At 41.3% G+C, this 26,195-nt stretch overlaps 1 protein-coding gene across 2 annotated transcripts in view; it reads left to right on the top strand.

The window, feature by feature from the left end:
• Positions 1-26,195, top strand: part of ANXA13 (annexin A13) — a 32,020-nt gene extending 5,825 nt beyond the window's left edge. The window contains exons 2-11 of one of the 2 annotated variants that reach the window (XM_085572539.1): positions 12,415-12,493; positions 14,736-14,830; positions 16,434-16,604; positions 17,188-17,221; positions 17,304-17,383; positions 18,434-18,502; positions 18,706-18,807; positions 20,744-20,819; positions 21,618-21,730; positions 22,913-26,195. In XM_085572539.1, coding sequence (XP_085428665.1) covers positions 12,415-12,493; positions 14,736-14,830; positions 16,434-16,604; positions 17,188-17,221; positions 17,304-17,383; positions 18,434-18,502; positions 18,706-18,807; positions 20,744-20,819; positions 21,618-21,730; positions 22,913-23,032 — 939 coding nt within the window. In that variant the 3' untranslated portion in view covers positions 23,033-26,195. Of the gene's footprint in view, positions 1-12,414; positions 12,494-14,640; positions 16,133-16,433; positions 16,605-17,187; positions 17,222-17,303; positions 17,384-18,433; positions 18,503-18,705; positions 18,808-20,743; positions 20,820-21,617; positions 21,731-22,912 lie in introns of those variants that run through there. The other variant, XM_085572540.1, reaches the window with a different exon arrangement.

Genomic DNA, 26,195 nt, shown 5'->3' with positions numbered 1-26,195 from the left:
AAAGAAATATGAAAAACTTCTTGTCTCAAAGGCCAATACTTTCAAAATTTGGCAGTTTATCACAGAACAACAGGAACAGGAGTAATCTCAAAATGTAGTATTTACAGAAGGCTCTCATTAAAATCCAGGTGTTGGGATTTACTGCATCAAATTACTGCAGTATGAGGTTTGACTGAGACAATTTTTGGTAACATTTGTCTGCATTAAGACATTTAACATCAAAATTACCTGACTGTCAAAAACTTTTGTGTGACAGCTCTGAATAATTAGTTCCTCTGCAAGTTAAGCAGCTTGTGCTGAGGAAGATGGGGGTCTTAGCTCTAATTTTGAAACTAGTGGATAAAAGCAGTATTCAGCAGTGCATTTTCTCCTTAAATGCAGAATATATGCAGTTTTGCAGTATGTATCAATAGAAGACAGTCTGCTTGCTGATACAGACTAAAGTGAGTTTCTGTAAGGTTTATATTCCCATGTAACTATTTTTTAAATCCAAATTCAGCAAGGTCTGGAGACATGCCAAGGTTCTGATGCTTTTGGACCAGCTCCCCAGGACATTTTCTTGGGCAGAGTGAGCAAAACACCCTATACCATTTGCAAAAAACTACAGATCCAAGGAGCTTTTTGTCTCCCTGTGAATGGGACAATGATCCCATAAGGGGAGAGGAGTGAGCAGATCAGCAACACTGCCTGTGTCCAGCAATTCCACCTGTCTGCAGGAGACAAGGCCAAGAAGGCTCCTGCTGCACAGGACACAGCACGTCGTAGGGCTGTCAGCAGGCATCTCCTGAGGGTCCTGACCCTGGAGACGTTTCAGTGGACAGCACATGGAATGCAGTGCAGGGCAAACATTCTCCATTCCACGGTTAAACTGTCCGGAGGGGGTGAATCCATGGCAGGAGTGATCACAGCCCTGCAGCTCAGCTTTAGCAGGTGTATGAGCTCCGTGCTGGACTAGGTAGTTTGGATGTGGGTTCAGTACACCACAGTTGTGCTGCAGGCTACAGTGGGAACAGGGGTGATCCCATGTTGGAAGAGAATCCCATCATTCAGCCCAGACTCAACTGGGAATTGCATCTCTCTGCTGTCCCTAGAAAGTTACAGGTAATCTTGGAAAAATCTGTGTCAGAGAACTGCTTCTGGAAGAGCAGAAAATAAAATAGAGGTTCTTGCCAGGGCTTTTCAGCTGCAGTTTGCTGTTTCTCCTAATTTCATGTTTTGTAACCACAGGCTCACGAGTGTCTCATACATTGTGTTTTTTAAACCTCCAGAGCCAGTCTTACAAACTCGCAGAGGATATACGGAAACCAGCTGTAGGGGCTGCCCCTTTGTCAGCAGATGAGCCAGTAAGAACTTCATTTGTGGAGGATGAAAGGGGCACTGTGCTGCTGCAGCACCTGTTGCTGTGGTTTATGGTGGCTTTGGGAGGTTCTGCAATGCACAGAGGCAGCTTCTCTTTTGTGGTCAATACTGGTGCTAGAAAGCTGGGTAAAAATGAGTTCTGTCAATCTGTTGAATAATACAACTGAATTTTATCTGCTTTGAAATTTCAGAAGCTAAATTTTTATTTAATAGCTTCTCCTAGGAGAAATATAAAATTAATCATCTGTGTCAAATGAGGTATTTTATTTGGCTAAATGACTTCAGGTTTTAAAACTGTTTTTTAACTATAATTTTTAAATGGACTTCTCATTGAAAGCTAACAATTCTTCAGTGAAAAGCTTCCATTATGTGGATGTTAAAATTGAACTTTTCAGCTCTATCAGAATGTCTTGTTTTAAAATGGAGCTTTCATCAAAATTCATATCTTCCTGAACATGATAGTTTGAACAAAAGTATCAAATGTTACTGAAAAAAATGCTTTCAGAAAAATCTTCCAACTAACCCTAAAGTGTACTTTTTTCTGAGAAACTGAACTTCCAGTTAAGAGCTGCACCTGATGCAAAATTACAACTCCAAATCTGCATATTTTCATCTGCTTTTTGCTCTCTGAACTTGGTCTGGAATTTTCCTCCAATCAAACAATGTTTTTGGCTGCACATCCTTCACAATTTAAAGTCTCTTAATTATTTTCTGTGTTTGCAGTCTTGTATCAAGCTTATCTGTGCATATGATGTCCTTAATATTAACACAAATAGAGTCAATCCACCTGGAAATCTAGATAGCTGCTCTGCTATAAGGAAGATTCTTTGGGGACAATTTGGGAATAGCAACAATGGTTTTCATTCTATGATTTGAAAAGTTTGATTGATTTTTACTTATGTGAAATAGTGTAATTTTTTAAAATATTATGTCTCTCAAAAATCCATGAATACTGTTTATGCATGATTCCGTGGTGTTTGTGAGTTTAATTAATCTTGGAGTTGGGTGAGTTCTTTTATTTTAATTCAAATTTATTGAGATTCTCTGCAACACCCTTGAATGTCATCTTTTCATTGTAAAGCAGACTAAACCTTCTTCCAGGGAGGACTCTGTAGTAAAGGGGATGGCAGGTTGTTGTGGGCCATAGGTTTTGACAACTTAAAGGTCAAAAAGTATTACCTGGAGAAGATATCTGCCCAAGGAGCCCTCTTGGACATAAGCTCACAAAACTCACAAGGACTTCTCTGTTGCCTATAAACATTACTGTCCTTGTAGAAATGTTTCCCTAGTACAAGTATTACCAGAGCATGATTTTATTATCTCATCATGAAACTCCACAATTGCTCTTTGTTGCTTCCCCTGGCAGACCAGTGTTCAGGGACAGGCGAGTCTTGTTCAGTCCCTGGCCATAAGCCCACAGTCAGCAGAAGACAGAAATAACTTCTTGTTTAGCTACCCCCCACTGGGGAAGACCTATGGCAGATTCTTTTCATTTCCATGGTCTCTTATTATCCAGGATATTTGCTGTTTCTTTTAGAGCTGAGGCTGTCCTATGAGTGCTGCTGTAGTAGGTGTTAGCAATCATCTACCCATGAAAAAATTATGATGCATTTTTGGAAAAAAAAAAAATAGAACCCATCTGAAATATCAGAGTTGCTGCATTTATGTTTTACATTATGTAAATAGGTCAAGCAGTTATGTTTTACAAAAACATTTAAAAATCCAAAGTATCTACATTTAAAAATCCAAAGTATCTGGACTCTAATTTTAGAGATTAGAGTTTTAGAGTTTAATTTTAACTCTCTAGTTTTTATATACTCTACCAAGTTCTGTTGTTACTATTAAAGAAGTTTTTTCACTAGACTCATCTCCATTAGTTGGGTTATTGGCACAAGGCAGTTAATGATATCTGGTAGCTCAAGCTTAGATGCCTCAAAAGAGGGACCCTGAACAAAGAAAGCCCTTGGCAAGTAAACCCTCACTATCTAAACTCCCCATTCCTCATGCAACACTTCACACCAATGGTAATATTAGGGTCTTCTTCCTCTGTATTAGTTCTCTGGTTTGTTACCAGGTGGTTGCTACATGGTCATCTTCACATGCCCTGCAGTCAGTTTGGTGGGGGTTTTGGTCAGTTCTGTATTCCACATTGGAATATGGTGTTACAGTTCATATACCACAATCAATGGGCTGTCCACTCTAGCCATTAATTTTTAAGTAATATTTAAGCTGCTAGCTTTGTCTATGCTAACTACTATTAATGTCCTGGTTGTTCACATTTCACTACAATCTCTCTTTACTGTTCTTAATTATCAGATTATTAGCTCTGAATTTCTCTGTAATCCATCTTTGACTTATGCAACACAGCCATGTGATTCAGATAAAGTTTAATTTATAGCCCCACAACTCTAACTACTTATGTCAAGCAAGAACTTACCTACTTTCAAATTATATAAAATTTTCAACAGTTGCTATCCAGAAAATTATTCTGCCTTTATTGTTAACTCCAGCTGGTGTCTGAAGCAGTGGAGGGATTACTGCTGCTTTAGGTGACTCATCAGGAGTATCTTGAAACTTCCTACACCTCCTTCCTGTGAGGTAGAAAGGTGTTAGATATACAAACCTCCAAGTTCTGTAGTCACAGTTGGTTTGTTGGACACTAAACATGCATGTTTGTATAGTAACAGCACTTCTGTGTGTGTATGAATGTACAGATGGTGTTTAGATAGAGTGTCTCGCAGAGATGTAGTTTAGAAGCAAGAAGAGACCAAGGGGTGAAGCATGTCCCTGATGGGGTGCAACATCCTTCAAGTTCTTCTCCCTTTAAATAACTGAGCTTTAAAATACATGCAAGGGCAAGCATGATGTTCCCAAGGATTGTGCCCATGGATTTGAGCCCTGTGTATGTGTTCTTAAGTCATGTTAGCTTTCATGCTGGCATACAAAAGAATTTACTTCAGTTCCATCAAGGTTAGCTCATCATAAGTCTGAGTGGAGGCAATGAGTGTCAGATTTTTAATAAGACATTAGAAAACTTGAGTTAAAAATCTGGTATATCAGTTGAAAAAAGAGGCAAAATATGTTGTTATCCAAGTGTCTTCCAACCAGGTGTGGTCAGTAAAATAAAAGGAGTCTGCCCTCATCATAACAATGAAATACTGCCAACTTGAAATACTAGATTTATCTGTGCTGAATAAAGCCATTTCTTTGCATTTTGTATGGCTTCCATTTGCAAGATAAGTAATCAAAGGAAGTGATGTGAGGCATGACTCATGTCTAACCACAGGCATGGTGTCTTTGAAGATTTCCTGCATCCTTTCCTGCCTTGGCTTCAGCAGCCTCACCAGGTGCTGGGTGAGTCAGGTCCTTGTTAGCCCCATGTCTCCTCTGCCAGCCCCATGCAGGTGCTGGGTGCTCTCACACATCTCAGAGGTGTCTCTAAGCATCTGGATTGAGCCCTCTAGAGAGAAAAGCTGCAGTTTTGCAGATGTGACATTCCCTGGTATGCTAAACAGGTAGCCCTGGTACCTAACAGATTTTGTGTTAAGGTGTTCCATCAGCCACAAAAAGTTTTGAAAACATTAAAACTGGACAGTATAAAATTCAGCCATGAGAGAACCACCCCAAACTTACATTTGTTGCTTAATTGTGGGTTTCTCTGTAATGGTGATGAACATGAATAAGTTGGATAAAAAAACAATAATAGATGATATATTAACAGCTACTAGAAACAGGAGGGGTGTTGTAGGAGAAAGATGGTTTTAATTCTGCAGTTTAAATAACTGTCAGAGCAATTACCTTCACTATTGCCACTTGTTTGTAATAGGAAAAAGTAAATGTGACTGATTCTATTAGGATCTTGTTGTCACTGCAGGTTTAGTCCCAGATGTAGAAAATAAGGTTTGCACCTCCCAGTTTGGAAAGAGTAATAGAATCATTGCAAAGGCTGTTGACTACTCCATAAAACTTATACATATTGTATTATCCAGTATAGAATTAATATAGAAATTGTTTTGATCCTGATAGCACCAAACCATCAGGAGCAAGCAAGCTGATGGTGCGTGTTGCTGTCATGCAGCTGTTAGACACAGAACAGCCACAAGGATTTGGGAGAATGACAGCCTGGCTGACAGATGGCAGATGGCATTTGGAGACACTGATACCATTCTCTGAGCAGGCAAGGAGGCAGTTTTTCAGCTGCACATTGTGGTTGACAGAGAAAAATGCTCAAAAAAACAAAAATGAGAGGTACATTTTACAAAACAGGTGAAGAAGGAAGGAACCTTGCAGACAAAAGGACATGTCTTTAGGTTGAACTTTACCAATTCATTTGTCAAAAATGTGTTTGTCAACCCCACCTTTTTGTTACACAGCACAATCCCCAGTGCTTGCTCTGCTGCCAACACGCCACAGCTGCTTGCTTCTGTTTGTTTTTGGATGTTAGTGCCCACCTACTCTGACCTGTGTGCAAAAGCCTTTACATTTCAGAGAAATTTCTACCTGAATGATTGAGCTCCATTACTTTAACTTTACTGAAGAAGAGCTTGCAGGAGAATCCCTTACTTTGGTGGAAGGATGATAGGAGACAGTGAACTCATTATCTGCTAATGATGAGATACCCTTGCCCTGAATGGCCTTTCCCAGTTAGATGGGACCTTACCTTGCCTACCAGTAATTGCTCTTTGTTCTTTTGCTTAGCCATTATATTAAAGAGCTGTAATATTTGGAAGTTTTTCTCGTGGGAGTACCCACACACTGTGGTGAAATGGGCTTTATCTGCTTTTTAGCCCTTTCTGATTGATGGTGTTAAGCTTTCTCAGCAGGTCAACCTTTTGTGACTGGGAATGTTTGTTTTAGTAAATCAGATTATCGATGAAATACAAATGTAGCATCATGTTTTCAGTCTGCCTTTGGAAGTAGATCAGGATCAAAATGCAGCAGCCTACTCCTTTGTTTGTTCTTGTGTTTTATTATTCTCCATAGATGGGAGTGCTTGAGATGAGTGACAAGGTTTGGGCTGTCTTAAAGACTACTTTGGGTGGGAGTTCAGAGATTCTTCTGATAATAGGATGTTATCCTGACTAGAAGGTTTTAACCACAAGGTCTAAGAACATGTCCTTTTTTTTTCCCCTAGTCATTACTGTTAATCTAGTTCACCCTGGATTCCAGTTGCATTATAGCTCATTAAAGACTTCTGCCAAGATAAATAATTAATCTTGAGTATATGTGTGTTTATAAAAAATTAATCATGTAGGTGCTGATTTGCCAAAAGCTATCTTCTGTGATCCAAGTGTATTAGATACAGTTTAACCAATGAGATGCACACCCTGGTCCTGTTGTTTGTTACACTAACAAGGTGATTAGATGGTTTGGAATATTTCCTGGTATATGGAGAAAATAAATTTCCTTCTCCACAAAAAAGATAAAGACAGGAATCACAGAACTGGAAGGCACCTTGAGATGTCAATTCACTTAACCATTGCCTACAGCAATAATTAAATATTTGTGAAGAATAAGAAGCTCTGCCCAAACCAGTCCTGACAGCTCTCACAGTGCTGAGCTGGAGAAATGGTTCATTAGCTGGAGACGAGGCTCCCCAAAGGTCTTTGAACTGGTGGCTCAGAGACTGTGCATGGTGAGAACTGAGAAACAGCAACAGTTTCTATAGCTTCCTATCTAGGATGGGTTTTCAATTGTTTTGACTTGTTTGTTTGTTTTTCTGGTATTCCTGTCCTCACCTTTAGGACATTATGGATTGTTTGGGACTTGGCTCCCCAAAAAAACAGGATGGAAGATGATGCAAGATGCTGCAGTATCTGTTATCCTAGCTAAAATCATTTGAACTCACAAGACAACCTTAGATTAATCTACTAGCAAGGTGCTAATCTCAAAATTAGTAATGCCTGTTATGTTTTTCTGTAAATCTTAAGAACAGAGAGACTGTATTAAAAATCTCCTGAACAAAAGACTGAGGAATGAACTCAACCCTTCTGAGACACCAGAGAATCCACAGTGTTGGGCCTTTGTGCTTGTGCCCATTGTAGGAATTGTTTCAGCCACAATGGGCTGGACTGCAATGGGAGGAACCAAATTCAGGAAGACAGGAACTGTAACTCACTGGAAATCAGGCAGAGAGGCTGCTGGTGCTCACTTGTTTGATAGAAAGGAAAGCTCAGGTTGATGCACATGCAACTAGTTTATGCCATTCTTTTTAAAAGCTCATTTTTCTCCAATACATTTTTTGAACATAATTAAATATATGTGAAGAAGAAGAAAATGAGTAGAAAAACTGGCGTGTTTGTGTAGCCCACCTCTAGTATCCACTGATGATGCTCTCAGGTATGTGAAACATTCACATCGGGTTGATGGGTGCAGGCCCACAGGAGATCACTGATGTCTGACAGGCAGTTTACCCTGGGACATCTCTAACAGCACCAGAGACCTGTGTTTAAACAACTGCCCTAAGTTTTATTCCTGATTCCACTCAAATGTATGAGTTAATGCTGTAAAGAGCATGGCTGGGTCAGTTTGCCCTTTCTGTCTGCTGCCACTTTTAAGTGAATTTTTATTTCTGTTAAACAGCAGCCAGAGAGAAGCTTGAAGTTAGACATCCACTAAATAAAGCACATAAATAGTACATGGCAAAAATGAAGACTGGGTTAGGCACTCAGCATACCTGGATCAATCCAGTTCTTTTTAGAGCTTTGCCTACAGCTACTGGAGCTGCATTTCATCTGCTCTGGTCAGCAGGCACACTCCTCCTGGCTCTTCCCAGTGATCTTCTTTAAGGGTCTGTGCCTGAATTTATCCATTTATCCATGTACATCATCAGCATCAATCTCTGTTAGAACTGCAGCAGGCGACCAGCACCATGAGCAGCTGCTCTTTTCATTGTTCTGACTACTCCTTAAACCTGTTCCTGAGCAGGCTTGTGGCATCTGCATGAGATCATGGAAATGGAAAAATAGCTGTGATTGCTCAAGCTGTATTATCAGTCGTTTTCAGAGAAGGCTCTCTTTTGCAATACAGGAAACTACCTGACATGTTCATGACAGCACTTCTATTCTTGTCTACTGACAGATGAGCACTTTGTATCTATTGCAAGCCTAATAGTCTTTATCCTGAAGAAAGCACTAGATTTTTAGGAGTGTAATGTATTGCAGCAACCTACTAACGACTCTACTGATGCCTTGAATCCATCAGAGCTCTTGCTTCCCGACCCCCACCCCATCCTTTTGGGTTTGCTGACCTTTGCTAAATGTTTTTTTGGGCTCCATAAGGGCTCCACATGCTGAAACATCAAAGAAACATCTACAAAGCTTCTCTAAGAATTGCAGATCATCTTCAACTATAAACTCATTTTCAATCATAAACTCATAGACTCAGCTTCCTAAAGTCAGATGTAAATTAAAATAGCAAAAACTACTTGGTGTGCTTTAAAACAAATCAGAACAAGGCAAGTTAGCTTTAGATCTTTTATACACTGTCCAGTTTAATATAAATAAATCTGTGGCAATTTTAGTCAAAGCTGCAGGGAAACAGATTATTGTCTAAAACATGCTTGAGTGAGACAAAAAACTATTCAGGATAAGAGAAAACAAGTTGACACAGGCTATAAATACAACTATGCTGGAAGTGAAAAGTATATTTTTTACCATCAGAACTCTGGCCACATTAATTAATATAGAACTATAGGAGAAAAATTAGAATTAAATAAATGAGTGGATGGAGTGGGACCAATTTGTGAAAGCAAGTTCCCTTACACTGTGTCCAGCTTCAAAGCTGTTTGTAGTCTGTCTACCTGATATTTCAGACTCCACATCATGTTCTTATCAAATTTGCTAGAATACTTCTAAGTCAGTAACTAATCTAATCTAAATTCTAACTCTGAAAAAGAACTACATTAAAGTGGTTCTGCCCATATGTTCAGAAGAAAAATCACAGTGTCAGATTTCCCTCTGTAAAGATGATGCTGGTATTACACACAGTAAGAGAATGGTATCCCCCAGATGCATAATTTAATGTTTTGCAGTGATTTTTTTGATGCTTTAGCAGAGCTGACTCAATAAATTCCTCTGGTGCTTTAAAACAAACATGTCTTGAACATTGAAGCAGGCCTTCCTTCCTGCGTGATTTTTGCCTTGAAAAGAAATGTTTTTCTATTTATGCATAATCATAAACTTACAATGTTATTTTAGTTTCTGGTGCTACCCTTTTCCTGCCTGTTGCACCTATGCTACACAAAAACACAACACCTACAGTACAAGTTGTACATAGGAATGAGGGGCTCACTAAACCTGAGGATAACTGATCAGCCATCAAGTCATGAGAGAGCAATCCACTCTCTCAAAGTCCTGCCATGACCTGACCATGGCCAGGTGCATCTGCAGGAGGGCTGGGGCAGTGGGAGCTGCAGGGGCAGCAGCACCAGCATGATAAGGGCAATTCCCACAGCCCAGCACTTCTGGTGGCCAAGGCAAGGCACAGGACAAACCAGCTCCTGGCCTTGTGTGTTTTTGCAGGTGTTTCTGTCCAGGCTGGAGGTCTGAAAAGTGAGAGACAATCCCAGATGAAGTCTTCTTCTTCTCACCTCTGCACCATCTGTCGCAGGTCATGAGGCAGTGAATGGGAAGCAACAGTTCTCAACTCTTATTTTTGCAGGAAATCTGAGAGTCTATAAATTAGAATAGCACTTGGATAACTACAAAGTAGCAAAATATGTACATTTTATATGTTAGCACTTTTCTCTGTATTTTGTGCTACAGAATTTTCCCATTTTCTCTGTTTTTTCAGCTGCTTCTTTGGTCCTTTTGGTTTGCTTTGCAAAAAACTCTAGAACAACTTCAGTACTGGCTGCCTAACACAAACAGCAAGATTTACCATAAGCACACCAACAGTACAGAGCCAAAGTAATGGTATTTCCCTGGAGCCTTCTCTCCTCCATGCTGAACAACCCCAGCTCCCTCAGCCTGTCAGTCCATTTCCTTTGTACATGATGCCATCGAAGGAGAAGCACCTACACTCTGCCATAATGGAAAACTGTGAATGGAATTAATTTTGAATAGTTAGCAGTGTGTCTGCTTTCTAACTTTGTGTTTTTCCCTTTCCATTTTGACTCAAACTCTTGGTAAATTTGAAGACTGTTAAATAAAATCTCCACTAGAAAATGTTATGTATATGCAACTATTTCCATCTCGTTTGAAGTTTTAGGATACTTTGTGTAAGCATACAGTAGGATACATCTTTAAAAGCAACAGTTATCATAATGATGGGGCAAAGTGTTACCTTCTGTGGTAGAGATGAAGAGAAATTATTACATTGTTATTGTACCCTATTAATTGTCATAGTTGTAAAAATAACTTTGTGTTTTGGCTACCGTTAACAGGAGGTTCTATCCTAGCTGGTAACTGCATTGGAAAAGCCAGGTACCTAAATTGCTTCAGTCAGTCACAAAGGCACATTGGCAAAGCAGTGTAGGGACTGGATTTGAGGTTTTCTCCTTGAGAGCTGACCCTTTGCCTTTTGACAGAGGATGCCTTTAGCCAGAGTTGTAGCTCTTTCACCAGAACTAGTAGGTGATAGCCTGAAACTTTTGAAGCATACCAACAAACAGACTTTCAGACTGTATCTGTATTTGTAAATAGAACATGTTGTTCTCTGCTTATGGGTATGTGGCAGAGTGTGGCCCACAGCCATGCGCCTAAATTATCTTTATTCCACAAGCAGAATGATGTTGTGCCAAATGTCAAAGGAATGGTCTCTGCCCTGTGCTCCCCCCAGAGACAAGGAGGTTAATCAGCCATTTAACCTCTTCTGCTTCTCAGCAGGCTGGTGGCATTTTCAGAAGGGCTTAAAAGCAGATTGCCATGCCCTGCAGTATCATAACTCTTAATTAACAGTGGTGGTGCCAGAGCCTGGCAGCCCTGCAAAGTGAGCAGCCTGATCCACATGTTGCTATTTAAATGAAAATGCCAAAGCACTGCCAGTGCCCACTTAGTCCCCAAGTCTGTGGTGTGCAGATTGGCTTGTGCTTCTTGATTTAGGAGCCCAGAACCTATTTTCTACTACTATTTTAGAGCTTGAACATGTAAAATATTTGAGTAATCATGTTAGAGGAGCTGAAATTGTTGCTGTCATTGTGGTCTCAGATAATTCTACCCTTTCCTGAGAAACAGCAGAATAAAAGGTGTACCAGCATTGCAGCCCCCGTGGCTCACAGCTTGAGAGATTAGCAGCTAACTAAGATCAGAAGGAGGAGACATGGTTTTCTGTTTACGTTGATATGTCAGGCTGTAAACTGCTGCAGTGGCTGTGGACTTTGAGTTATTATCCTGTCCCTGTAAATTTAGCTTGAGGTAGCCACCTGTATTATTTTGCCCCACCCGCCCCCCCCCAAAAAAAAAAAAAAAAAAAAGGCAAAAAAACCTCCTCAGCAACAACAAAGAACCCCAGCTTTATCACATTATGTATCTCCAATTATCTAGTTTGCATGAATGCATCAATACAAGAACAGTTTTCAGCAGCAGTTTTTATCCAGATGATTGGGAGTGTTCACAGTACTTAAAAATGTACTCAGAGATAGGTCCTGCTTCTGCTAAGGTGTTTGTATTGGACTGTTGTTAAAGTGGTAGAAACTAATGATATTTGATCTGGCATGAAGATGTCTAGTATGACATCTTCATAGATGTCATAGTCTAGTATGAAGTCTAGTATGAAGTTATTATCCTTAAATTCTTTTAATAAGCCAGAAATGGTAGAACAAAGTTATATAGGTCGTGTATGTCATATGGTGACATGTTATGCAGGGTAACACATATACAAATATATATATGTGGTCACAAAATTGTATAGACCACTGTGGTTTTTATGTGGTGACAGCAATTTGTGGATACATCCCAGGAACCCTTGGGATAGATACAGTATTTCAGCAAAGCCCAGCCTGAACTTCAAGGTTTAGGTGGTGTGAACAAAGAGCAAGCAAGGACCTGGCCCAAACTGCTGCCATTCTAATGCAAAACTGTTTCCCGTGTGTCTGTTGTGTCTCTGTCTTCCCAGTCAACCCACAAGAGCCACCATCATGGCTTTGATGCAGAGAGAGATGCCAAGAAAATACACAGTGCCTGCAAAGGAGCAGGTAAGAAAGACTTTGTAGATTTTTGGACTTTGTGCAAAGGGCAGATCAATATTATAAAAAAAGCCTATACATGAACTTAGGCAAACCAACTGTTCCAACCAGTTTTAGGTAGTCTTTATGCTTTCTGTCAAATACTGACTCAAAGAACATTCACACCCAGGAAGATAAATGGGAAGGGAAGCCACCTTGTTCCTCAAAGACTGGTAAGAGCTAGCTTGATAATTGCATGTCTCCAGAGCATTAGGGTAAACATGGTATTTGTTCCCTCTGACAGAGACATCAAGCTGCCAAGACTAATTTGACAGTCATGAAGTCCAGCTAGTCAGGTTAGATTAAGGTCATGGTTATATATCCTTTCTCAGGCCTCCAGGGACCAGTAAAGAACATCATCACCTCCATATTTCATCATAGCCCACTGCAGCTCCATCAGCAGAAAGGAATTTACAGTGATTTCAACATTCACCAGTGATTTTTAACTGAAAATTACTGTCCCTTACTGTCTTCTGAGGTGGTTTGAAGTAAGCTGCCTGACTGCACTGATGTGAGGAATGCATAGTATTTCATGGGATCCTAAGGTCCACGGAGGTGACAATGTTCAGTAAAGGAAGAACATCCAGGCAGCACACAAGATCAATAAGTTATTGATTCACTCTAGTTATTTTCACAGTTAATGTGTATTTAAGCATTTCTTCCTGGTATAGCAATGACATTCAGAATCAGCTAGTTAAATATTGAATTTTAGGAACTGTTCCTGTCATACCAACTGAGCCCTCTCAAGACAGTTGACAGAGGACTCTCCTAACTGAGAGTTTAACCCAAAGTTATCAAACAGGAGTATAATTCCTTCTAAAATTGAACCATGCCTTCTGCCTTGGATCTAAGCAGGAAGAACTGGACAAGATGCCCTAAGGTTGTCCTCTGTGTACCTGGTAGCAATAGAGGGATGAAAACGTATCAGCTGTTGCTGAATACCAGTATAATTTGTATCTTTATCCTTTGTGCTGCTTGCTACTCAGAAACCCTTGTTGGTTGCTGCTCCCTGAGATGAGGCACAGCACAAAGCCCAGAGACGGCCACACAAAGGCATCAGATGGCAGAGCTCAAGGACAGTGGTGGGCAGTGACCACCAGCAGGATGTGCGGGCACCAGCAGACCTGGCAGATGTCTTGATGCCTTTGTTCTGCCATCCTGTGGGCATTAGGGCAGTGCCGGGTGATGAGTCTGTCCTGCCTCACGTTCCCAACCCCAACGCTTGTCATGAACAATTCCTGAGTCCATCTGCTGGCCCTCAGATGGAAGTGCACGGGACACCTGTGCCGGGACACCTGCCCTATTGTGTCCTCCGTACATCCAGCTTACATCACTGTGCTCACTGTGCTCCTGTCTCCTTTTAGCTGTAACAAATGCCTTCCAGCAGCTCTGTTTGGTGCAAACATCTGTTTGTGTGGAAACATCTGTTTATATGGCAGAGGGCAACAGAGTGCAAGAGCAAGGTCACTGCCTTTAGGAAGCTTCTGCAATCCATTCCATAAGTTAGAGTCCAAAGCTGACTGAGGGCTTTTCCCCTGGAGAGGGGCAGAGTGTTCAGCTCCCCTCTGTGATGGGCAGCACAGCAGCTGCTTCTCTTTGGGCATCCCACATTCCCACTTCTCTCTGATTTTTGCCAAGCAAAACAGCATTGGCAGAGACTGAGACCATCCAGGCTGGTTCCAGATCCTTTTTCCTGACTTTATTTAGCAAAATTAAAACCAATTTTTTACAGGTTGTACATGCAACTTTCAGGTTAATGAGCTGATTCAAACACATCCTCGCCTGCACCAGCCTCTTGACCTGCTGCCCTCACTCTGTTGTGCCAGCACAGCATTCATGCCCAGAACAAACTGGATCTGGTGTCTGATCACTTGGGACTACTTAACAAAACATATATGTCAGCCTATGGGCACTGCCATAACCCTGATTTTAGGAGCAGTTTCTGTCCTTCTCAAACAGAAGACTCAATTTCTTTGGTATGAACAGCATGAGATGGTGACATTTTATTTTGTGGTCTGAACATTGTAGCTGAATACAGTTAAAATTATCCTCAAAAGAATCTTAGATGCTACAAATCCTAAGGTGGAACCATTGGGGATATATGTACAGGATTTTTTTTTTTTTTTTTTTTTTTTGTCTTTAGAGGTCGCATTTTCTTTCCTCTGCATTAGATTCTGGATTATAAAATCCCTATGTACAACTTCTTTTTCAGGAACCAATGAAAAAAAAATTATTGAAGTCTTATCAAGTAGAACATCAGAGCAGAGACAACAAATAAAACAGAAGTACAAGGATTTGTATAGCAAGGTATCTTGAAATAAGTGGCCTCTCTGTTTGAAACCACTGTCACTGAAAATACAGCCTACAGACCTCTGGTTTTGAAAATATCAAGGGCATACTGCATTTAAGGAGGACACCAGTTGCTTTCTGATTCAGCAATTTATTTTATCTCCTAAAATACTGATTATATTTCTAATTTTAGGCCTCAGAATCTTCTTGAAGTCAGCCTTAACCAGATCAGAACATTTTAATCAAAGCTGGGAGAGCTAGAAAATAATTTGTAACTGAAATAGAAAATATTTCAGCTTGTGCTCATCTTCAGCACATTCAGAAAAAGAAGTTAATGTAAAAGGGAAATTTTAAGTCAGAGTCCCACTTAGACCAGATGCAAATTCAGACAAACTATTTGATCTCACACACTATATTTTATTGAGTTTAATAGAAGTAATATTGATTTCTTCCAGTGATGAAGTAGAACATGTTGCAAAACTAAAAAGTTTCATTGAGCACTTGATTTCTGCAGGAGGCATAAACTGCCTTAATGATTTTCTATGTAAAAAAATAAAGCTTCTAAAATATTATTTCAGTAAACAGCTGGATCCTCCAGACCTTATTATTAAATTGGTTTCTGCTTGCTTATTAATCAGTGTCAATAAGACAGTCAGCATTGAAGATGAACGAAAGCCTTCTATATATGAAATTTACAGCAAGCGTGATATAGATTTTGGTTACATTAAAACTATCAATTTTGTTCTATAATGAGAGGAATATCACAGTGACATCAGCTCATAGCTCATAGCAACCCTTCTCACTTTCCTGGGCAGCCTGTATCTCTTGGGAAGGAGGCACAAGTGGTACCATCTCCCTCCTGCTGCTCCAGGAACTTGCAGCATTTGTGGTGTGTGTGTTGAAACTGCTGCAACACAGATGGCAGCCTCTGACCTGAGCAGTCGCGTGTTCACGTGTGGTTGTGCAAGCAGGAACTTGAGAATAAGAGACTTAGAGCTGGACTTCTCATCCAGTGCTCTGACCTTGTCAAGTGCTTCCCATTCTGCAGGAAATGTCTGCTGCAGACAGGAGTTCAAATACATCCTCAGCTGGCATCCTTGGCATGCTCTAGCCAGCTCTCCTCTAGGGTCTTACTGAATTTTGATTTAAGGTTGATGCAGGTGTATGTGTATAAAAATGCTGTTTGCTCGGCACAAAAGCACCTTGCAGAAATCTGCTGCTTTTTCCAGGAAGTCAGTTTTAATCAAAACTGACAGAGAAGGTCCTTTGATCCATGTGGCAGCTCTTTCGAAGGAGGAAGCTTCTGCATTTTGTTTCAGAGTAAATTTCTGTTCAGCTTTTCAAAACACTAGTTTGCATTTGTTTACATAAGAGTCATAACTGGACTGATATTGGCTGGTATTTGAAGATGGGACAATCATTTCAGCCAATCTGAAGCCTAAATTTTTAGGGAACTTATATTGTAAAAATAAAGTCTGTGTATTGTAAGGCCTTTTAAAAATGGTTTAGTCACTTTTTGGTACAGAAGGAGCTTTTAAATCATTAGATTTCCTGAAACAAATTAAGAAATCCTCTAACTTCACCTCAGCTTTTGCACTAACCCTTCTGACTGTCCCCACAGGAGATGGAAGAAGACCTGAAAGGAGACCTGAGTGGGAATTTTGGAAAGGCTGTGTTGGCTTTGCTGGACTTGCCCTGCGAGTACGAGGCCCGAGAGCTTCGGAAGGCGATGAAGGGCGCTGGGACAGATGAGTCGCTGCTGATTGAGATTCTCTGCACACGGAACAATAAGGTTGGGCCACCACGTGTGACCTTCCTTGGGCAGCAGGGCAGCTCACCCAGAGGATCCCTGTGAGGAGGAACAGGGATCAGTCCAGCTTCTGTGGCTGAAATTCTTCTTGCCAGTGTTTGCAGCAGTAAGATTGCCATACTAGAGCTGAAACTAACAGGAGTTAAGACCAATAAAATTCACATTCCTTCCTTTTTCCTACTCCTACCTGCCTTGGATGGCACAGAGGCAACACTGGTGAGAAGAATCCCTGGATACATGTTAAAGGGCAGCTTTGACACTGCTCTGATGGTTCAGAGGTACAGGAACATGATCCTTGTGAAAAAAAAAAAAAAAAATAGTTATCTCTTGCCTAAATGCAGGGAAAACCAGAGGGACACCTGCATGGATCAGGTACCCCTCAAAGCGCTGTCCTCAATGGGGACTGGGAGCACATCATGGGTTCTCCCACTCCCATGGTTGCTGCACCTCACATACTACAGGCATGGTGCTGACTTGTTGGTGTTTTGTTTGCTCATTTATTTATTAATTAATAAGACATATTTTGTTTGGTTGGTTAGTTGGTTGGTTTGTTTTGTTTTCCTAGGAAATTGTAAACATAAAGGAGGCCTACAAACGTAGTAAGTAGTTTTATCTTTCAAATCTCTTCATTTCAATCCTTTCTTACTGGTTGAACTCTCACAGATTTTTTTTTCTTCCCAGTGTTTGATAAGGATCTAGAGTCTGATGTTAAAAGTGAAACCAGTGGGTCCCTACGGAAGATATTAGTCATGGTGCTAGAGGTAAGGCTGGGGACTTTCCTGTCTGACAGAGATATTTCCTTTTTTCCATGAATAATAATAATAAGTATTGTCTGGTATCTATAATAATGCAGTAATGATATGTAATATAATAATGAGGCAATTACAGTAAACAAAAGGCATTCTTCAATATAAGAGCCTTTCATATCTATGGCTTTTTAATATGTATTTTTTTTTATGAAACCACAGATAATTTTATAAATAGATCCTTTGAAAATAAAATTATTGTTTTACTGTTATTCATACCATGGTAAAGGCTGGAATATTCATTCAAGGTCATGGCCCATTATTCTGAATTTTCCCCAAACCACTAAATCTTATTTGCATCTCAGCTAAGGTATTTAGAATTTAGATACAGAACAACTAAGAAAGAAATTGCTGTTATGTTAGTTTTTCATTCATCAAAAATCTTATTTTCCATTAGAACACATTTTATTTGTAACCCCTTTCATAATATAAAGCAAAAAATCAACACCTTCATAAAGACACATTATAACTAAGAAAAAGGGAGCACATCAAGAAATGCAATGTGTTGGTCATCTGATCTGACAGCCCTGGGAAATGAAAAGACTGAATAGATAAAAGAAGCTTTAATGACGTAACAGTCACATCACTGACTACATCAGTTTAGATTCTCATTCTGGAAAGCATTGGTACAGCTCTTCGCAACCTCCTGTAGACTTTCAGGAGTGGCAAATACATTATTGCCTTTTCCTTTTTTTCACTGATAATTTGTCGCGGTGATGTCCGTGTTGGTGAATGCTCAGAGCACACAGGTTAGGAAAGCGTGTCACAGTTACCAGGGCCTATCCGGCCCTGTGAAGAACAAAACCATCAGCGCCTCACCGCAGGTACCGGGCACCTTCCTGCCCCGGAGCATCCGCGCTGCGACCTCGCCAGGGCCCAGCGCGGAGCCGGGGACCAGCCTGGCCCGAGGGCTCAGCCGGGCTCGTGTCAGCAGATGGCAGCAGCGCCCCAGCCCGAATACCTGCGCTCGGTGGGTGCTTCTCACCGTTCTCTCCTTTTCGGCAGGCAGCCCGAGACGAGACCCAACAGGTCAATGCAGAGCTTGCTGAGCAAGACGCCTCAGATCTGTATAAAGTAAGTGCAGTTGTGCAAAATTCCCTTTTCCCCTGTGCTGTGCAGCAAGGGCTGCCTCAGGGGGACTAAGCAAACCAAGCACGGGGATGATGACAGCAAGGAGACGAGCACGGGCTGGAGCTGGATGGGCCAAGGGCTCTGGCTGACCTCACTCATACTGTGTATGAACAAATGCTTCCCTAAAATGACATGTGATTTTGAAGGCAGGAGAAGGCCGTTGGGGAACAGAGGAGCTGGCTTTCAATGTGGTTCTAGCAAAGAGAAGCTATAGCCAGCTGAGAGCTACATTTCAAGCCTATGAAAAGGTGAGTTTATTTTTTGCAATGTAGGTTGCATAGGCCCTGACATAAAGGTGCAGACCCTACAACAACATGTAATGATCAGAAGAGACTTTTCCAACCTAAATTATTCTATGTAGAGTGGACAATCCTTTCTCTGCCATTTATAACTTCTTGAATGCTTTAAGAATCTTGGAAAACATATTTATACAACTGTATCCTGAGCATACAGACATAGGTGATTTACAGGAGAAGCTGTATCTTCTGCCAGTGAAGATCCCGTTCCCCTTCATAACCTACACAATACTCAGCCAAATAAATGTCACAATGTCTGTTCCTTCCCACAGATGCAAGGCAGTGAACCTCCTCCTGGAGGAACAGGTTCACAAACTCCTGCCCTGAAGGAAGGATTTACTTTTCTGGTCTTTTCTTCTTCTCCTAAACAGAGCCTGGCAAGGTGTCTCCCCCTGTTCCCACCACTTCACACACTCATACTGGCTGAGGAGAAGTTTATCTCCAGCCTTTTCCTCTCTGCCCACACTGGACAGATGGCTGTGCAGGTGCTCTGCTGTGCTTTCTACTGTCTCCAGGCACAAGGCAAAGTAGGCAGCAGGATCCTGGCTATTTAGTACTTCTCCCTGTGTCACCCAGCAGGGACATTTTACTCATGCCTGGGCCTGAACCTGACCTGATATGGAGATATCTTGCTTGGAAATTACCTCTGAAAGTCAAAGCAATGGGAGTTCCAAGGTCCTCCTAGCAGCAAGGTGGAAGCTCAGCAGTGGCATCTCAGGAAAGAGTCTCCCTCCAGCCACTGGCTCTCAGTCCTGAACTTCCCTGGGAAGACTCTGAGTTCATCAGAAAACTGTAGTCTTAGGCACTGAAGATGAAAAGAGCTCAAGTCAAAGCCATATTTCAATGTCAGCATAATAAGGAACCAATAGCTACAAAAATGTTTGCAGCTTAATCCAAGGTTTGGGCTGCTGCTGGCAGGAGAACAAACCCAGTCACAAACTGATACTCTCTCCCTTGGAGTGGTCCAAACCCTGGGGGTTCAGTTCAGTGCTCCTATAGCCAAGCTACCTTGGCTTTTGATTCCTAAAGCCAAGCAGATCAGGTTGCCCAAACCAACCCACCACATCCTGCCTGGCTGCACTCGAAGTAGAAGTAGGCCAAGATCAGAGCCCAAATCTTGCAAACATGCCCTTCTCTTCAGCTGGAGAGATACACAGGGCAAGATCTAAACCAGATTGGTGCTTTACAGAACTTATGCCCAAAAGCCTCATGTGGTGCCCTTGCTGCCTTGTACACAGTCTCCCATCTCTGACCTAAAAGTCAGAGTCTTGAATTGTGCAGGGACATCCTGCTATACAAAGTAGAGAAAAGTAAAAGTCTTTGACATTCCTGAAGTTCACAAAGGTCAGGATAAACTCTGTTTTGAAGAGACAGTCTGCTTCTCCAGTTCCCTACAGAATAATACAAAAACTTTGGGACAACCACAGTGCTTGTAAACTTTGCCTGGGAAGCCAAAGACAATAAGTAACAGAACTTCACAGAGTTGATAAAGCTCCAAAAATTACCTTATTTATGTGGGAATCATCCAAATCCTTTGATAGAGGGGCTAAAGAAAGCTCGAACAGTTTCTGCTGACCAGAGGTCACTCAAGAAGAAGCTGCAGCTTCTTTGTCCTAGAAGCCATCAGGTACCTGGGAGTGCATAATGTAGATTATCCATCACTTAACCATTGTGCCTTACCTGGCTGCATAGACCTTCTCTTGGTGCCAGTGACTCTATGAGCACTTATACAAGAGAACTTCATTTACCCTCAAATTACTCTTTTTGAAAGGTTCTAAAGGATCTGGATTGACCTTTTGCCATTGGATCCCAAATCTGATGCTGGTTCGGACAGTAGGAAGAAGACATGTGCAGACAGAAGCTCTTATGCTCCTCTTTGTTCTTATAGGTATGTGGGAAGGACATAGAAGAGTCCATTAAAAGTGAAACATCTGGAGATCTGGAGAAGGCTTATCTGACTCTAGGTAAAAAGCAATAGTTTCAAGACCTTTCTTTTCTAGTTCTTCCTGTCACCTGACATTGATTGTTGGGGGTCTGTGTGCAGCCTGGCAACAGCCATTCTGCTACCCCTAAACTGAGCTAACATATCTGCCAGGGAAAAAAGAGACAGTTTCCAGTAGTGAGTAGGACTCCTTGGTTTTAAAACTGAAACTTACCAGACATAGCTCCTTTCCACAGGAAAAGCTGATTTTTTTTGCTATCTAACACAGGGTAGCCACCTCCAAGCTGCCCCTGAGACCACGGCTGGTGATAAATTCCAGCAGATGCTTGGGCACCATGAGAAGTGTGCTAGCCAGCCACCACAAAAATGTACAGGGTCCTTGACAGCCATTTAGTACTAGGGTTGGCTTTGACCAGTATTTAAACCTGTACCCTGTCTCCAGTTAGCCCACTGATATTGCTGTTACCCACCTGGATTTAAGCTCTCACAGATCTTCCTGCTGTGATCTGCAGAGTGAGCAGCTACCCCAAGAATAGATGGGCAAGAGGAACCCCGTAGGAGTAAATGCTCATTCTTATTCATGTCATTTTCACTGTGGAATGGCTGAGTACTCAGTGCTGGTAATCTCTTGTGGGAAAATGGACATTTCTTCTTGCATACTGATAGGAGATCAGTCTCAAATTAAAAGCCCTGCCAGCTCATACATCTAAGTATAAACACCAGAGTTTCCTTTTCTTTCTTACTTATTTAATTCTGCTTGAAGTTGTATCACAAACTGTAAATGTACAAATATAACCAGGCCTCTTACTGTTTTCTATAGTCAGTTGTGCCAAAGATTGCCCAGGTTACTTTGCCACACTTTTGCACAAGTCGATGAAAGGAGCTGGGACTGATGAAGAGACCTTGATTCGCATCCTTGTGACAAGGGCTGAGGTAGGGTACCCTGTGTTCTGTAATGCTCCACATCAGCTCTGAGAGAATACAAATCTAGAGGGTATGGAGTGAGTCCTGATAGATCATGTGCTCTGCAAACCCTTTTCAGCCCAGTGACATCAGTGGTCACACTCTGCTTCTGTACCCAGGCACCTCTAATTTTGATATTGTATCTATTTCTGTTTTCAAAGGAACTAAACCAGGAAGCATGTAGGCAATTTCAAGTGGAATCAACTGTACCTGGTTAAAACTAACCCATGGGGAGGTCTGGCCCCAGTAGGATGTGTATAAGTAATTCTTAGTTAATTAATGATAAAGCAGCAGTTTCCAATTTGAGAATTGCTTATAAACATATGTTGCCAATTTTCTCTGATTCCAGCTGGGAAAAACAGATGGGGACAAGGAAAGAGAAATAAAAAGCCAAAGGACTTAACTGTCATTTTAAAAAGCACAAAACTTCACAAGACAGTTGAGATATTTAAGCACAGTCTTTAAGTATTCCTTGTAAGTTGTGTAGGTTATAACCCCAGGGCTGTTTCAATCGACACAGAGGAGGAGCCTTTCACAGGCATGAAGAAAGCATATTTCTCAATGATCCACAGTGAAAAAAATTACGCTCCAGGGTATTCTCTCTATTAAGACACAGTCCAGTCATTATAACATTTAAAACCCACAGTGATAAAGATCAGACCTGTGCTTTAGGTGCAGTTTTACAGGACAGCTCAAGACAAGGATTTTGTTTCTCCTCCACCAGTAACCAGAAAATTACTTCTGTAGGTGGAACAACACCCTTTTTTAGCCATACTCCTGGGACATGCCTCTTTCCCTGTTTGCCACCAGGGGATGACCTCAGAGTTCACAGCAACCTGTGTGAGTTTTTCCAGTACCAAGGCTGTGCTGGCACAGCATTGCTGGGCAGAGATTCTCCCAGCCTTGGCATAACTTTCCTTGCAGGCCCTCTTCACAGTTAGCATCCTCTCACCACTATCTGACATGGGATTACCTCAAATTCAAATGTTAAACTGAAAGTCCTCCAAATTTTTTAAACCTCCTGCGTTCTCCTCTCCTACTCCCACTTGGTGTGGTGTGCCTTGAATCAGACCCCAGGGGTGCTGGCAGGAGCAGGGCATGTTACTCAAAGCATTCACCACTCTTCTAAAGAAGCTCTTGATGTCTCCTCAGAGTGACCTGCCAGCAATAAAGGAGAAGTTCCAGCAAATGTACAAGAAGCCGTTAGCTGAAGCTGTCCGATCTGACACCTCTGGGGACTTCAGACAATTGCTGCTGGCAATTTTGCACTAAAAGCCCATCAAGAATGAAGAGGCATGCTGAGCAGCCATCTCTTGATTAATTTCCAAAAAAAACATCCAAAAAATGTGGCATTAGCACAAAGAAAAAAATCCAATTTATTTTCTTTCCAGCTGGGAAATATGTTGCCAAGTAATGTTGGACATGAAGTTTATGTTATGGCTGTCTTGCCAAATACCCTTAAGCAATAAAGACATGTTGGAAAAACTAGATATAAATGGACCTCTTTGTGTTTGCATATGTGGAGGAATCTTCTGTCATTGTTTTTTCTGGGTAGATTTTCTGTCTTTCTGTCATTCTGAAGACTATCCCTTCTCTTTCCTAAATTCAATGAATGTCATGTCATGCCATTACAGTCCTGCCAAGAGAAAATGGATAGTATTTTCTTCTCAGCTCATTATCACAGCTCTTTAAACAACCGGAGGGCTGTGAATTAATGATTTAAGTCAGGTCTTGATTAAAGTCCTGCTGTCAACAAGGAAGACTAGAGTGATTTCCCTATCTGTGAGTTGTTCTCTCAGCAGTCACCTCCTAAATTATCCCATGAAGGAAAGACTTGCAGTCCCCACTAGCACCACATCCTGGCATATGGTACAGGAGCATCACAGGGCAAGAGGAGGATCTTTCATGAGGTAGATGTCAGGCAGGAAATGCTGTTCCCTAAGGGGAAGACATGGGCCTCTGGACAGATGCATGGTCTTCATCCTGGGATATTTCCTGGTCTGATCTCATGGCTCACCCTGCTTTGAGCAGGAGCTTCAATTAGAGACCGCTGGAGTTCCCTTCCTCCCTGAATTACCCTAAGATCTGATAATCATATGAGAGAAGATGTAGATAAAAAATAATATAAGAGAACCTGACAACTAAGAAGAGGAGAGTGAAGAATTTAGGACAAGGAGATGGGTTCATGAGTGTTTCTCTTTGGCGCCTTCTGTCTCTTAAATGCACCACCAATCTTCATGATGAAGGGTCTTTCAGGCCCTCTGAGGTGTGATGATCGATGGTATCATATTCCCATTGAAAACAGTATTTCTGAAGCACTGGACCTGGTTCCCTCTTGGATCAATGTCACAGTAGTAACACCTGGCCATTTAGTTGTAAGATGGAGCAGTACAAATGAAAGATGGGAAAGATGTGTAGCTTTTAAGAACAATGATTGGTGGCTTACACAGGTGTAATAGGATGTTATGGCATTTTAAAGGCCTGATCCTTCTTTGGGAACATTTCTAGTACCTAAAAATAGCAGGGGCAGATCCTGAATACTTGAATGCCTTTTTTCATAGGCATTTTAGTGTTCAGACTCAGCAAGAACAGAGCAATATAGGATCTAAGTATCTTCTTGTTACTGTTGCCATGGGTCTGTAACCAGAGACTATAGAAAGGATGGATGAAGATACTTTGGTGTCCAATGATAGGGTGATACTTTATCCTCCAGCACACTGTATGCTGTACACCAAGATAAGATACCCATTCTCAAATTATGTAGTTCGAAGAAAAAGCCAGTGAGTGTCTGAAATACACATGAAGTAGCTGGTTTAGGCAAAGGACTTGTTTTAAAATATTCCAGCAAAAGTGCCCAAAGCTGTATGAGTGGTTTCTGTGAAACCTCTAGAAGCTCAGCACCCTGTAAACCAGCTACATCCTTATTTAATGTGAAGCACAGAACTTTGGCGGCCAAATTTATTTTTGCCTGAGGAGTGTTTTAATTAACGCTAGTAGGTCATTCTGACTAAAGAAGAGTGCAATTGCTTTCATCTTAATCTTTCACTCTTTAATTAGAGATTGGCCTAAAACCAAGCCAGAAGCCCACATATCTTCACACCCACGTATACTGGGCCAAAGTCATTATTGAATTACATGCTGTATCTCTCTATCTGTACACAATGCAAACAGTGACTCTTGGGATGTTTCTCTGTGACTCCAATGCTATAAAATTTGTCACCATGCCTCTATAAGTTTAGGTCAGGGGTTCAAGACCGGTATCTATAGATGTAGCCTGTTGCCCTTGCCTACAAAATCATAACCAAGCCCAGATGCTTAAAATAAGCCTTAGTTCAGCATTAAGTATTCTATCCATGTGAATGGCAGCTGTGGCAATAGAACTCAGGGAAAACATGTTTCCTGAGGAGCTAAATAGAAAATTAATAACATAATAGTTACAGAAGAATGAGAGAGAAAGACCATAAGGATATCTGGACTTAAAAGAATAGGGAGAGATCAGATAGCTGGCAAGTAGCAGCGGCAGAAGAAAGTTAGCAGATTTTTCTGTGGGCAAGAGACAGCATGCATAAATTGCAAAACAAGAAATTCTGATTGGACATATGGAAGCAGGTTGTCCAGAGAGGTTGTGAAATCTGAATCCTTCAAGATTTCAAAAGTTCATCTGAACAAGTCCCTGAGCAAGCTAATATTCTCCCAGCCTAGGCTGATCTGTCACCCCAACCAGCCACCACTGGTGCCCGAGTCATCTTCCCATCCTCTCCGTGGCATCTGATTAATTATGAACCCTGTAATTGTCTCTTTATACAATGAGAAATGTTAATCCTGGGTTTTGTTCCCTCTCCCAGTTTTATTAAGACCATAATAAGGAATATTTTTTCTTGACCCCTGTCAATTTAGACTGAAAATTTGGGTAAAGGTATGATCTGTCTCTTGATTACTGTGAGGGCTGGTGGTCACTGAGACCACATGACAGTGCACATAATACTGAATGAGCTCAGTGAAGTCTCTGTCTTGAGCATTCTTTTTTCTTTATCCATATTTGTTCATTTTCACCTGAGTTGTAATAGGATCAGTATATGAGTTTTAGAAGTTGTCTGACATCACCAATCTCTGTGCACCTGTCTGCTGGCTGGTCAGATTACAGCTTTTTTTCCGCTCTGTTGCTTAGTGCATGACATTTCATCATCCCATTAAAACTCAAGAAGAGCTTCTCTGGGTCAGATCAAAGGTTCAATCACCATAATTCCAAAACTGAATGATGCCTCTTAAACACTTAAAGAGAAAGAGCAGAAGTAGCAGAATGAGTATACAGCATTACAACAACGTGTTTGTTGTTTGGTAGATGCTTCTATTTTCTAGAAATTGGCCACGGATGGAGCTTGTACAGCAGCAATTATAGAGGGTCACCGTTTTTAATAGCCCCTGGTAGCTCCAG

Source organism: Lonchura striata, chromosome 2, assembly GCF_050655825.1.
Source record: "Lonchura striata isolate lonStrDom1 chromosome 2, ASM5065582v1, whole genome shotgun sequence".
NCBI lineage: Eukaryota > Metazoa > Chordata > Aves > Passeriformes > Estrildidae > Lonchura > Lonchura striata.
This window is presented reverse-complemented; position numbering and strand designations above follow the sequence as displayed.